General features: G+C 46.9%; 1 protein-coding gene across 5 annotated transcripts in view; it reads right to left on the bottom strand.

The window, feature by feature from the left end:
- The window catches only part of LOC127008101 (serine/arginine repetitive matrix protein 2-like), a 23145-nt gene that overhangs the window by 1135 nt on the left and 9510 nt on the right, over positions 1-12500 (bottom strand). For 4 of the 5 annotated variants that reach the window (XM_050879690.1, XM_050879687.1, XM_050879689.1 and 1 more), the window contains exons 7-17: positions 12109-12228; positions 10359-10627; positions 7856-9080; positions 7069-7660; positions 5941-6085; positions 4619-4872; positions 2788-2951; positions 2209-2385; positions 1692-1764; positions 1300-1382; positions 366-532 (exon numbers count right to left, since the gene is read on the bottom strand). In XM_050879690.1, coding sequence (XP_050735647.1) covers positions 366-532; positions 1300-1382; positions 1692-1764; positions 2209-2385; positions 2788-2951; positions 4619-4872; positions 5941-6085; positions 7069-7660; positions 7856-9080; positions 10359-10627; positions 12109-12228 — 3269 coding nt within the window. The remainder of the gene's footprint in view (positions 1-365; positions 533-1299; positions 1383-1691; positions 1765-2208; positions 2386-2787; positions 2952-4618; positions 4873-5940; positions 6086-7068; positions 7661-7855; positions 9081-10358; positions 10628-12108; positions 12229-12500) is intronic. The other variant, XM_050879691.1, reaches the window with a different exon arrangement.

The following is a 12500-nucleotide window of genomic DNA, read 5'->3' as shown; positions in this document are numbered from 1 at the left end:
ACATCTAACTTACTGAAGTCCAAACACTGCTATATCAACTATTCCCAAAGACAAAGATCTATATAATGGAGAATTATAAACCTTGTTAATAACCTTCTTAATCTCTCGAAGCAAATTTTATCGTTTAGAGGAAAACACATTACAAAAGTATTAACATGATCATTTATTTATTTATCTACTTGAATTTACTTAGAATCATTATGTCCTAACTTTGATAAAATCTGTAGACGCTATTGAAAACTTGATCATGTAATAAATACCCTTACGAACAGAGAGAGAGAGAGAGAGAGAGAGAGAGAGAGAGAGAGAGAGAGAGAGAGAGAGAGAGAGAGAGAGACCTTCCCCCTCCCCCCCGTCCTCCCCACCTGTAGGCCTCGGGTAGCGTGGAGTCTGCTGATTCCGTGAGCTCCGCCTCCAGGGTCGCCGCCGCCGCCCCCCACCGGAGCCGTGCCTCGCAGTGACGCAGCACCGTGGCCACCAGCTGCCCAACTGTCCACCCGCGGTCACTCACCAACCGTGCCACCGTGTCCAGCTGCGGGGGAAAGGGGGATGGAAGGCCTGAGAGGAGGATAATATGGGCCCATAGTAGTGAAGGGAGACGAGCTTATTTGCCATTGTGGAAGAAGATAATGTATAAAGAGAGGGAAGAAAGAGGATGGGAATGAAGAGGAAAAGTAGGAAAGGGAAGAGGATAGGAATGAAGAGGGAAATTATGGAAGGGAAGAGGGAAGAGAATGGGAATGAAGAGGGAAATTTGGGAAGGGAAGAGAAAAGAGAGGGAAAAGGACGGGAATGAAAAGGGAAATTAGGGAAAGGGAGAGGAAAGAGGATGGGAATGAAGAGGGAAATTAGGGAAGGGAAGAGAGAAGAGGATGGGAATGACGAGAGAAAGTCTTTAGAAGGAGAGGAAAAGGGGAGTGATAGATGGTTTTGAAGATGGAAAGAGGAGGAAGGTCATCTGAAAAGAGTAGGAAAAAGATGGACAAGGAAGGGACGTGGGAGATGGTGAAAAATGGGTTTTCGGGAACTAGCATTTGTAGACCAAGCAGCTTCTTGTATACTCTTCCAATCCTTGTGTATCCTTTAGAGGGAAGGATGTTAGAGGGAGGAAAGTGCAGGAGCATCGACACTGGGAGGAATGAGGCATAAGGAGGAAGTATTACGTGTTGTGTAGGGTAGCGTCTAAAAGGCTGCAATACATACATACATACATATATACATACATACATACATACATACACACACACACACACACACACACACACACACACACACACACACACACACACACACACACACCTTTACGAGTTCGGGCTCCCCGAAGGTGCAATAGACCAGTCGCGGCGCCCCGGCCTGGCTGGCGGCGGCCCACTGGAGCATTGCTATGGAGGAGGAGGAGGAGGAGGAGAAGGAGAGAACGGAGGGAAAGGCAATGTCAGTTCTAATGCCGCTCTGTACCTCACTATGTTCCTATTTCTTTCGCTTGTAATACATATAAATAACACAAAGAATACATGGACATAATACTACACATGAAAATGACAATAATACATAGGACTACATGATGCTATACAAATATAGGATAATGCAATGATACACAGACATACATGTAGATGGTCCACATATATACATGGAAATTGGTATATCACCCATTGAAACCCCCCCCCCCCAACACACACACACACACTTACCTTTCAGTTGGGGGTCGCCCTTGAGGGAGCCGCAGCCCCAGTTGCCCGTGACCACCGGCTTACCGCGACGCACCTGGGGGCGGAGGGAAAGTTTTTGGGCTGACAGAATAAATGGCTGACGGACTTATGGAAGGACTGGATGACTATAATATATAGCTGGCTGACCTAGTGAGTGACTGCCTGACTGACCGAACGTAAATGAGGTGATCGTCATCACATCTTCACCCATTACTAGTCCACTGCAGGACAAAGGCCTTTCCCAACGTTCTCTACCTCCATCCTTCTCCAGCAAATGCTCGAATTTCCTCTCCACCTGATCCTCTCTCTGACATCTGCTACAAATTCTCCTACAATTTCAAGGATTGCCAGTCTGGAGATACTCTTGACCTAACCAAACTATGACCCAAACAATCATAAAATTTGTGTACTCAGTATATTCAAATTTGTTTTCTCAATAATGTGACCATCTATCTAACAAAATGGGCTCCACCTCCATTTTCTTCATTTCTTTCCCTACCTTGGAGTCATGAGGCGCCGGGGGCGGGGTGTGGGCGGCGCTGGCGTGCTGCGGGTGGCGGCCGGAGAGGGAGAGGGAGCGTGGCATCAGCTGCTCCCCGCCCCCCTGGGGACCCGCCCTCAGCGTGCTGCCGTCCAGGCCTAGAGGCACGTCCTTGAAAGACTCGCTGAGGCCTCGCTGGAAAAAAAAATGAGACTGCAACTCAAGGTTCACACCGGGCGGTCTCCTTTAAATCTGAAGTAAGTCATGCAGTCAATGTTCAGCTTATCAGTCATTACGTCAAGCGGACATAAAAAAGTTAAAGGGAGTTGTGATCAAATTCGTTCCACCAAAAAAGAGTTGCGTTACACAGCAAAACACACAGCTGATGATGCCCTCCTCCCTTAGTGCAGGAAGATGTTATGGTTCAAGAGAGGACACACGTTTTAAAAATACCGTCTACTGAAACTGGCTTGTATCCATTTGTATCTGATTTCCCTTCCCACTCCCCTCAATTCCCTTCTTCCACTGTCCTATCCACCGATCCTCTTGTTTCCTACCCCTCCCTAACTTCTTACCCTTCAGTGCCCCTCCCCTTACCTCTTCTTCCTCTGCACTACTCCTCGCCTCCATCTCCCGCCTCATACCCACCTTCAGTATGCCCCTGGCCAGGCGGGTGAGGGCGGCGGCGCGGGGTCCTTGCGGTTCGTTCCCCTCTAGACCCTCAAGGGCGGCGCCTAGCTCCTCGTACACTTCATCCAGCTCTGAGGGAAGTGAGAGGAAAGGGTGAGGCGTGCCGGGAAGGAAGGGTGTGGAGAAGGGGTGGATTATATGGAATGGAGAGATGAGTTGTAAGAGTGATAGGAAGGGAAGGGTCTACAGAGAAGGATAACGTGGAATGGATGGGTGAGGGGACTAGAAGAGTGCAAAGGAATGGGACACTGGGGGGAAATAACTTGAAATAAAAGAGTGAGGTGTGTGTGGAGAGGTTGAATACTGGTACCGTCGGGAGTGGAGGCGGCGAGTGAGTATGCTCCCCATTAGTTAATAGTTTCAATAGGGACTTGTGGTGACTGATAAGTAGTTGCACAATAAATCCAAACACGAAATTGATCCCAAGTGTCATGTAAAATATAATAAGCTGTTTGTTAATCACATGAATACTTGGACACACAGCATCACCTGCACGGTCATGTAATCAACAGGTGATGGTAATATCGGAAAAAAAGAAACATACATTGAATAATTATACAGAGAACCATATTGAAACACTGTGTTGACGTATACTTCCTTGTGTTATCTTCGGTAAACTGTTGATATGTATATGTTTTTGTTTTTTTCAGGAAAGGAGGCAGCTCAGAGGAATAATAAAGAGATAATAGCCTAGAGATTGTATGAACTCATCCTATCCTTAATTTATATATTCTCTCGTCCTCTTTCTCCTCTTATCACTCTCACTTCTATTTTCTCTTTCTCGGCGTCTCGGGTGGATTATAGCGTGTAGGAGAAAGTGACAGTGTGAGGGTAAAATGGAATGAGAGAGCGAGGTGTGAGGGGAAAGGTTGAAGAGAGAGAGGGGGGAGAGAGACGTGGAAGGAAGATGTGTGGGTGTGAGAGGAAGAATAATGTGAGGTGAAGAAATGGTGTAATAAATGAGATGGGACAGAGAAAAAGGGAAATGGAGGGGTTAAGGTTGAGAAGAGTGGAGTGGGAGAGGTGGAAGAAAGATATGTGGGTGCGAGAGGAATAATAATATGAGGTGAAGAAAGGGAAGGATAAATGAGATGGGATAGAGAGAAAAAAAGGGAAATGGAGGGTTAAGGTTCAGGAGAGTGGAGCGGGAGAGGTGGAAGAAAGATATGTGGGTGCGAGAGGAATAATAATATGTGGCAAAGAAAGAGAGACGATAAATGAGATGGGATAGAGAAAAAAAAGGGAAATGGAAGACAAAAGGTTCTAAATAGCGAAAATATTACAAGCGATGGTGTATAGGAAAAGGTGTTTGATATAAAAGAAAGGGGAGAGGTTTAATATTTCGTCTCTTAAAATAACAATAACAATCCAGGGGCGGTATCCTTTTAGACGCTCCCACCTTCCACATTAACTATTACCAAAGACCGAAAAGGAGATTGATCGGGTTCTCATGATTTTTTTTTCACATTCATGGTACGGAGGAAGGGTCACACTACCTCCAGGGTCATTAAACTATCCCTGGAAATGCCCAAATGCCTACGAAAGCCTTGTCAAATATGTGGACTTGAGCCCCGAAATGAGAATAGGAGGAAGAAAGGAAAAAGACAAAGGAAGAAACAGGAGGAGCGAGAGGAATAAATGAAATGAGAGAGAAGGAAAGGAAGAAAGAAAGGCATGGATAAATGGGTGAATTGATAAAGGAGGGAAGGAAGGAAAAGGAAAATACGGGTCCAGTCACCTGAAGTGTAGTCTGAGCTGAAGGAGTACCGCGAGGAGCACGTCTTTTCTTGCTTCTTTCCTCCCCCTTCCTCCTCCTCCTCCTCATCGCCGGAATTCTCAGATTTCTCCTCCTCCTCCTCCTCCTCCTCCTCCTCCTCTTCTTCTTCGTTTTCTTCTTCTTCTTCCTCCTCCTCCTCCTCTTCCTCCTCTTTGCTGAAGGACTGGGGAAGGTTGTGGTCCAGGACAAACCCAGCAGATTCTTGTCGATTCATCCTAAAGAGAAAAAAGAAGAAAGGAACATGTAAAAAAATTGTTCAACTTCATAAGGGAAAATAAGGACGTTAAACGAAGATGAAGAAGAAGAAGAAGAAAAAGAGGAAGAAGAAGAGGAAGAATAAGAAGAAAAGAAGAAAAAGAAGAAGAAAAGAAGAAAAAGAAGAGGAAAAAGAAGAAAAAGAAAAAGAAGAAGACGAAGAAAGAGAAGAAGAAAAAGAAGAAAATAAATAAAGAAAACTAATAATCTTATATATAACACAACAACATATCTTCAGAATAAACAAAAAGCACATACATTAATCTATTAATTCAGTCGCTTATTTCAGGACACTATATTCCTTAAAAGAGGAAAAATGACAGGTCTTCCTTGTATAAAAAATAATACGAAAAATATAAGACTTATTAAACTAAAAGTAATTATCAGTTTATCATCCCGAATATTTGGTGTATTTCCTTGGACACAAAAGAAGTAAACAATTATGAGGAAAGGCAAAATAATCAGCTTGGAAAAAGGCTTATAAAGAGGCGTCTCGACGGTGAGGCTGAAAGCAGGACAGCGACTATTTTTTTATAGCAAAGAATTCTCTCTCTCTCTCTCTCTCTCTCTCTCTCTCTCTCTCTCTCTCTCTCTCTCTCTCTCTCTCTCTCTCTCTCTCTCTCTCTCTCTCTGTACTAAAGATGACCTGAAGGATGAGAAAAAAGCTGCCCCCTCTGTGACAAAGCAGACCGTTACGGAGAGATCGTCACAGTTCCTAAATATTAACTGAAGGATGAGAAAAAGGCTGTCTCCTCTGTGACAGAGAAGACCTTTATAGAGAAGAACGTCACAGTTCCTAAAGATGAGCTGAAGGATGAGAAAAAGGCTGCCCCCTCTGTGACAGAGAAGACCGTTATAAAGAAGCTCGTCACAGATCCAAAAGATGAACTGAAGGATGAGAAAAAGGCTGCCCCCTCTGTGACAGAGAAGACCGTTACAGAGGAGATTGACACAGTTCCTAAAGATGAACAGGAAGATGAGAAAAAGCCTGCCCACGGCCACGTGAGTCTCCATCGAGATATCCTTACCTGGGTCTGAGGGGCGCGTCCTGCTCGGAGTCCTGGCTCGGCTCTCGTGCGATGGCCTCCTTCAGCCTCTCAGCAAATGATGACTTCCGTGCAGATTTCTTGCCCCGCTTCCTGGATGGCCTCCTGGGGGGCGCCGGGGAGGCGGCTGGTGGGAGAAAGGGAGGAGTGGAGGCGTCTGCCGTCCTGTGTTCACCTGCCTCAGTATCACGTTGAGGAGAGATGGATAACTTGGAAAGAAAGCTGTTAATGGATTTAATGAATCTATACCAATGGAATCCTGAGTCTGCAGTGAGCCTGAGAAGACACGCAACCATTAACAACGAAGGAAATCTTGACTCTGAGGAAGTCAAAGAAAACTTCACTAACTTTCTGAACGCAACTGAACTTGAAGTGGTGTGAAAAAGAAAACAAAATCGAAGAAACCATCTCAAGAAGCTAAATTACTCATGCACAAACGCTGAAACACTGAAGTGCTACCAGCCAGAGAAAAAACAAATACTTTTAAACTAACAAAAACTTCAAATAGTAGCAAAAAAAAAAACACATGAACCCGCGAGAAAGGTCAACATGGTGCAAATGAACTAAATACTTATTGCAAGCACTAGTTGAAAAAAAACAATGAAGAGGAGACTTGGTAAAAAAAAATTAAAAAAAAACAGACGTGCCCTGATATGAAACCCAAATAGTGAATGGACATACAAATTACTAAAAGGACAAGATAAGTAAAGAAAGATGGTTAGAAAGAGATAAAAGGCAAGGAGGCGACGGTAGATGGAAAAACAAGATGATTATTGGTAAGACATTCCCATTTCTCAAACGTTTGGGGCTTACACACCAACATTACCTAAGGCTTTCGGATAGGTTTTGGGTATTTCCATGGGTAGTTTTATGAGCCCAGTAACAGCTTGACAAATATTCTGCACCATGAATGTGAAAAAAAAACTCATGAGAACTTGACTAACCTCCTTAATGACCTTTGGAAATAGTTATTGCGAGGGTTGAATGCGTCAAAGAAAATGGGCCAAAGAAAGGAGGAAAAAGGAAAGAAGGAGGAGGGGCAGGAAGGAAGGAGAGTCGTGGAAAGGTGAAGGGGGGTTGAAAAAAGAGGTTTGTGGGTTGTTCACTTACCCCTCTCATCGTCCAGACTCTCGCAAGCACTGTAGTAAGGCTCGTCTACTGAAGCCTGGGGGAGAGCGAGAGGGGAGAGAGGAGGGGAGCGGGGGTACATACGGTTCAGGGGGGACATCGGAGGGGAGCGGGGGTGGGAAACACTAAAGGGGGACACGGGGGTAGAGCGAGGGGAGACAGGGGGAGTGCGGGGTCGTGACCTGTTGAGGGGGGAGAGAGGAGGTGAGCGGGGGTGGGAGGGGCCGAGGGGGGAGATGGTAGGTCGCCCCTTTGGGAGAGTGAGTGGAGATGGCTTGTGTGAGGGAGGGGACGAGGGGGAGGGGCGGGAGGAAGGAGAAGGGCGCGAGGGAGGGGAGGAGGGAGGGAGTTCATCCGAGCAGGAGTAATATTGCGACAGACTCCTTAATCCTTCACTTCCCATAATTTTCTGTCTCCTCTCTCCCACTTCACTTCTTTCTCTTCCTCCCCCTCCTCCTCTTGCTCTCTCATCCCTTCCAGTCCTTTTCCTCCACTCTCCCTCCTCCATGCGGGATCCTCCTCCCCTCCCGCGGATCTCGTGGCGGAGGGGGCGGGGGGTAGGGGGGCGCCGACCCTGTGAAAATAAAAACAATAACAATAACAATACCAACAACAATAATTATAACAGTGATAGCAACAAGAGCAATAAGAACAACAATGAGGGAGAAGCAACACCAAAACGAAAGTGGAGGTTTGGGCCAGGATGGGGGGGAGGGAGGAGTAGGGGATGAGAGGGGGAGAATAAGGTGAGGGGGAGATGAGTGCTAACCTTCGTCCTGGCTAGGGTGCGGGGGTGATCGGGGGAGCGCCGGGCCTCCTCCTCCTTCGCCTCCTCCACCAGCTCGGGTCGCTCCTTCTCCAGGATCTGTATGGCGCGGAGAACTCGATTCAGCAGCCTCGTCGTTTCGTCCTCGTCCTCGTCCTCTTCCTCCTTTGAGTCAGCTAGGCCCCGTGACCCCCTAGAGGCGCCCGTGGGTGATCTGACCTCCCTCTGTGGTGGTGACCTTGGGGAGGTGTCCGGGGGTGACCTGGCCTCACTTTGAGCGGGTGACCTTGGGCTGCCAGGGTCGCAGGAGGAAGGGAAGGCCTCGAGTCGCTTGGTGCGAGTGAGTCGGGGCTTGTGGGAGGAGTGGCGGAGCGTGCTGTTTGCCGTGACGTAGCTGCTGCCTGGTGACTCTTGCTCCCGGAGGACCGGGGCAGGGCTCCTGGTGCTGGACGGCGTGGATGGCTCGGGTGCTGACTTGGCCCCGTCTGATGCCCCCCCGCCTGGCTTGTGTGGCGGCGTTGCTGACTTCGTGTCTCGTAACCCTGCTCGCTGTCGGTTAGATGCTGACGCTGATTTCTCTGGCTCATCTGCTGACCCCTTGTTACGTTTGTCTGAGCCTGACTTTTGCTGTTGAGTCGCGTCCTTGCCCTGTTTATCTGCTGGTTTATGATGTTGATCCGCATCCTGCTGACTCTCCTTTCCTGCTGAGTCCTTCCCCACCGCCGAGCCTTCCTTTCGACCCTTGCTCTTGCCTCGCCTGTACCTGAACGACAGTCCCCTTCTGACCTCACTGTCCCCAGCCTCACTCTTGTCCTTCTCCTTGTCCTTCTTCTCTTTGGCTTTCGCGTCGCCTTTCTTCAGCATGCCCTTGATCCTCTGGGTTATCGAGGTCTTCCTCTTCCGCGCGTTGGCTTGCTCGCTGCGTAACTCAGACTCCGTTGTGTTGTAGCAGCTCTCGTTCCCTCCCCGCCGCCCTTCATCCTTGTCTCCTTGAGTCGCTCCCTCCTTTGATGCGGTTTTGCTGTCCTTCACACTTTCTGTAGTATGCAGAAGACTATCGTTCTCTTTTTCCGTTTTTGTTTCCTTGTCCTCAGATTTTGTCCCTTTTTCGTCTTCTATAATTACCTTTTTATCACATTTTTCCGTGTCATTTGTCTTCGTGCTGTCCACGGCTTGCTGCCCTCGGCGGTCACCTTGGTTACTCGGACGAGAGTCTTGAGTCTTTGACCTGAGGTGAAAAACAACAACAAATGGACCACCTGTCTGAGTAAATTAATTACAACGTCGAAGACTAAACTCCATCACAAAATGTCAAAATTCACCTTGTTTCTTGGATAACGGAATATTTTTTTTGAGTTGGGTGGACATATCAAAGTAGTCTTAGCCGTCGGTGCGTTTTCTCCACCAGAAAATACGGTAAGGAAATAAAGTGTAAATGTTGCTATTTAAGATTTTTGGCAGTTACTAAATATGATTTAATTTCAATCAGACATTGGATTAGTGAACACAGATGCAACGTAATGAATGTAAATCAGATGTTGACACTGAACAATGTCTCGGAAACTTGAAAAAAAATATATATCATAGAATTGACATACATTAAACAAAAGGTTATTAAAAATAAAAGCTGCTCCCCCCCTCCCCCCTCTCTCTCTCTCTCTCTCTCTCTCTCTCTCTCTCTCTCTCTCTCTCTCTGGAAGTAGAATAATCAATAAGGTTAACTCTAAGGTGACATCGTTGCTAATTTCACTAGGTGTGGTCACAAGGCTCTACACACAACCCCACCCCCTCCAACACACACACACACACACACACACACACATACACACACACTAAGACACTAAAAAACTAAAATTCTTCATACTCAAGAAGTAAAACATACAAGTACTGTTTTGTAATTCCTTTTCCCTCCAAAAGTTTCCCCACCAGCCTGACAACAATACCAAAGCGCTTCGTGACGGGTAACATAACAATAAACAATATGCGGGTGACAGCTGACAACATTTGGCACTTGGCAACTCCAGGCCTACTGCCACCGAGAAGCCAAACGGCCGACACCACAACTGCAGTAGGAGCCGTGACCTTGGACTTGAACCAGAAAAGTGAGTCAGTCACTTAGATTGCGGCCTTTTAAATCCGCTGGGATGTGAACCTGGCCTTCAAACTCTGCTGTGATTGCCGTGGCTGTATGGGTGAGTGGTAAAGGCAATGGATACGTGGTTATGGCTAAATTGCTATTTTTTTTAAGGCTAAACGGCCAGATGGCTATGGTTGTGGTTGTGTTTATATTCCACTTGCCTGCTTATGCGAGGCCTTTGTTACTAAATTTTCTTCCGCCACTGTTTATTTTTCCTCAAAGAGAGTTACTGATCCTAGGTAGGAGGGGACAACAATCTCGTGGCTGGCAAAAATATAAATTCTCTCTCTCTCTCTCTCTCTCTCTCTCTCTCTCTCTCTCTCTCTCTCTCTCTCTCTCTCTCTCTCTCTCTCTCTCTCTCTCTCTCACCCTGGGCTGCCGCTTCCCATGGACGCCTGGCGCGACACTGATATAATATCGGACGACCGGGAGGACGAGGAGGCGGCGCCAGGGACTTGGGCTGGAAATTGGGCTGGAGTTTGGGCTGGTTTGGGCGGCGGCGGGAGATCCTGCGAGAACCCGAGCCGTGCCTTGTTCAGCTCCCTCAGAACGTTCACATCCTCGTACTGCAGGATGTCCGAGGCGCGGTAGTCGTCGGCGTCCATCAGTACGTGTGTCAGCCCGCGCCACAGCCCCGCCTGAGGGATAGAAGAGGAAGAGGAGTAGTACATGAATGATAATATGATGATTATTTTTTTGTGGGGAGGAGGTAGTCTTCTTTACAAGAGCACTGCGTTCCGCAAATTTTGATTGTTTTCTTAGTCTGCATTTTTTCTAGCAGTGAATATAAATAACTGAACAATATGGAAAGGATAAATAAATGTATGTATGCATGAATAAGTTGAAAAATAGGTAACTCAAAAGAAGCAAGGAAAGAACGAGCGTTAGAACCTGCGCAGAAAATGAAATGGCATTTTGAGAAATCATTAATGATATAATTATCTCCACGCATGACATTCTCATTCTAATGTGTCTTCACTAGTTTTGTCGAATGCATTCTCTCGTGTGTGAAGACAAGCGAACACATTTCTGCTATATTGTTTTACATAACTGTGGAGAGGTTGCTGTGTGCTTGTTTATGTGATGCGTCATAAGTCATGTTTTATTTGCCGCACGCATTCCGACTTGATCATTGTACAGCCTTAACACAAAACCCAAACCCAGGTTCAGGTTTCCCCCAGAACTGGGTTTGGGTTCGTGCGGGTAAATAATGAAGAGTCAGAATCCCTTTTTTGTTCTAAACAAACACGATGGACAAACACGGAGCATTGTATAGCTCGAACAGCCTCGCTATAAATTATGGTGAGGACGGCTGCCCACTTGTTTGTGTGCAGCTGTATGCGTGAACAAGCACTGAGTGACTCACTCTGAGGCCTGCACACGGTGAGAACGGCTTCCTACGTATTTGTGTGAATTTGTATGCGTGAACAAGCACTGAGTGACCCACTCTGAGGCCTGCACACGGTGAGAACGGCTTCCTACGTGTTTGTGAAACTGTATGCGTGAACACTGAACAAGCACTGAGTACCCTCCCGGAGCCTGAACACTGCTTCGGCTAGTGTTCGAAGCTCTTCATCCTCCTTACTCGCCAACACACCACTCTTAACCTATTTTCCACGGCTTTCAGCACGTGTCTCTGCCCCAGTATTAGCCAACCACCAGCACCTACTGTTTGGGGCCCTCTGAAACCACCAGGGAACTTCAAATATCAGCAAAATACGATAAAAAGCAGAAATAGGTATAAAAATGGTCGCCGCCACAGGGACAGGAACCACCTTCCGCACGCGAGGAGCGACAGACTCAAGGGTCGTCTTCCTCGGAGCTTACTGGCCGACATGAAGCCGTGGAAAGAGGAAAAACGACAGGCGTCCCTTACATGAGCAATGATGCGGAAAATACAAGCGTTAAGATTAGGAAAATTTTAATTTATCATCTCAAAATATATTTTCTGTAGTTTCTTAGAGACACACACAATAAAAGAATCGCACACCTATAAGGAAGGTGCAAATAATTAGCTTGGGAAAAAAATGCTTTAAAACTTGCGTCGCCATAAAAGGTACACTGGTGGAAGGGTGAGGGAATACCTGTGGCGGCGAGGAGGGGGTGGGGGGTGACTCACCTTCCCGTTTGGTGCCGGGGTGAGGGTGCCGGTCACCTGAAGGGCCTCGTTGTCCTCCAGCCTCTCCACCAGCAACGCCGCCACCACCACCTCGGGGCTCTCCTGCAGCACCGACGCCGCCTGGAGGAGGAGAGAGTGATGAAGAAGAAGAAGAAGAAGAAGAAGAAGAAAAGAAGATATGAAGGAAAATGAGGAGGAGAAGGAGGAGGAGAGGGAGGATCAGAGTAAGGAGGGAAAGGTGATGAGATGAAATGTATTACCCACATCCTTTAGTTTCATTTGTCTATAAGTAAAACGAAATGTACAGAATCACACAATAATAGCGCGGAAAGGGAGACCACGATACACGTGACTGAAATCAAACCTAGAACAAAATACAATTGATATATAAT

This window comes from Eriocheir sinensis, chromosome 37 (assembly GCF_024679095.1).
Source record: "Eriocheir sinensis breed Jianghai 21 chromosome 37, ASM2467909v1, whole genome shotgun sequence".
NCBI classification, from domain to species: Eukaryota; Metazoa; Arthropoda; class Malacostraca; order Decapoda; family Varunidae; genus Eriocheir; species Eriocheir sinensis.
Note: the sequence above shows the minus strand (reverse complement) of the source record. Positions and strands in the feature narration are given on the sequence as shown.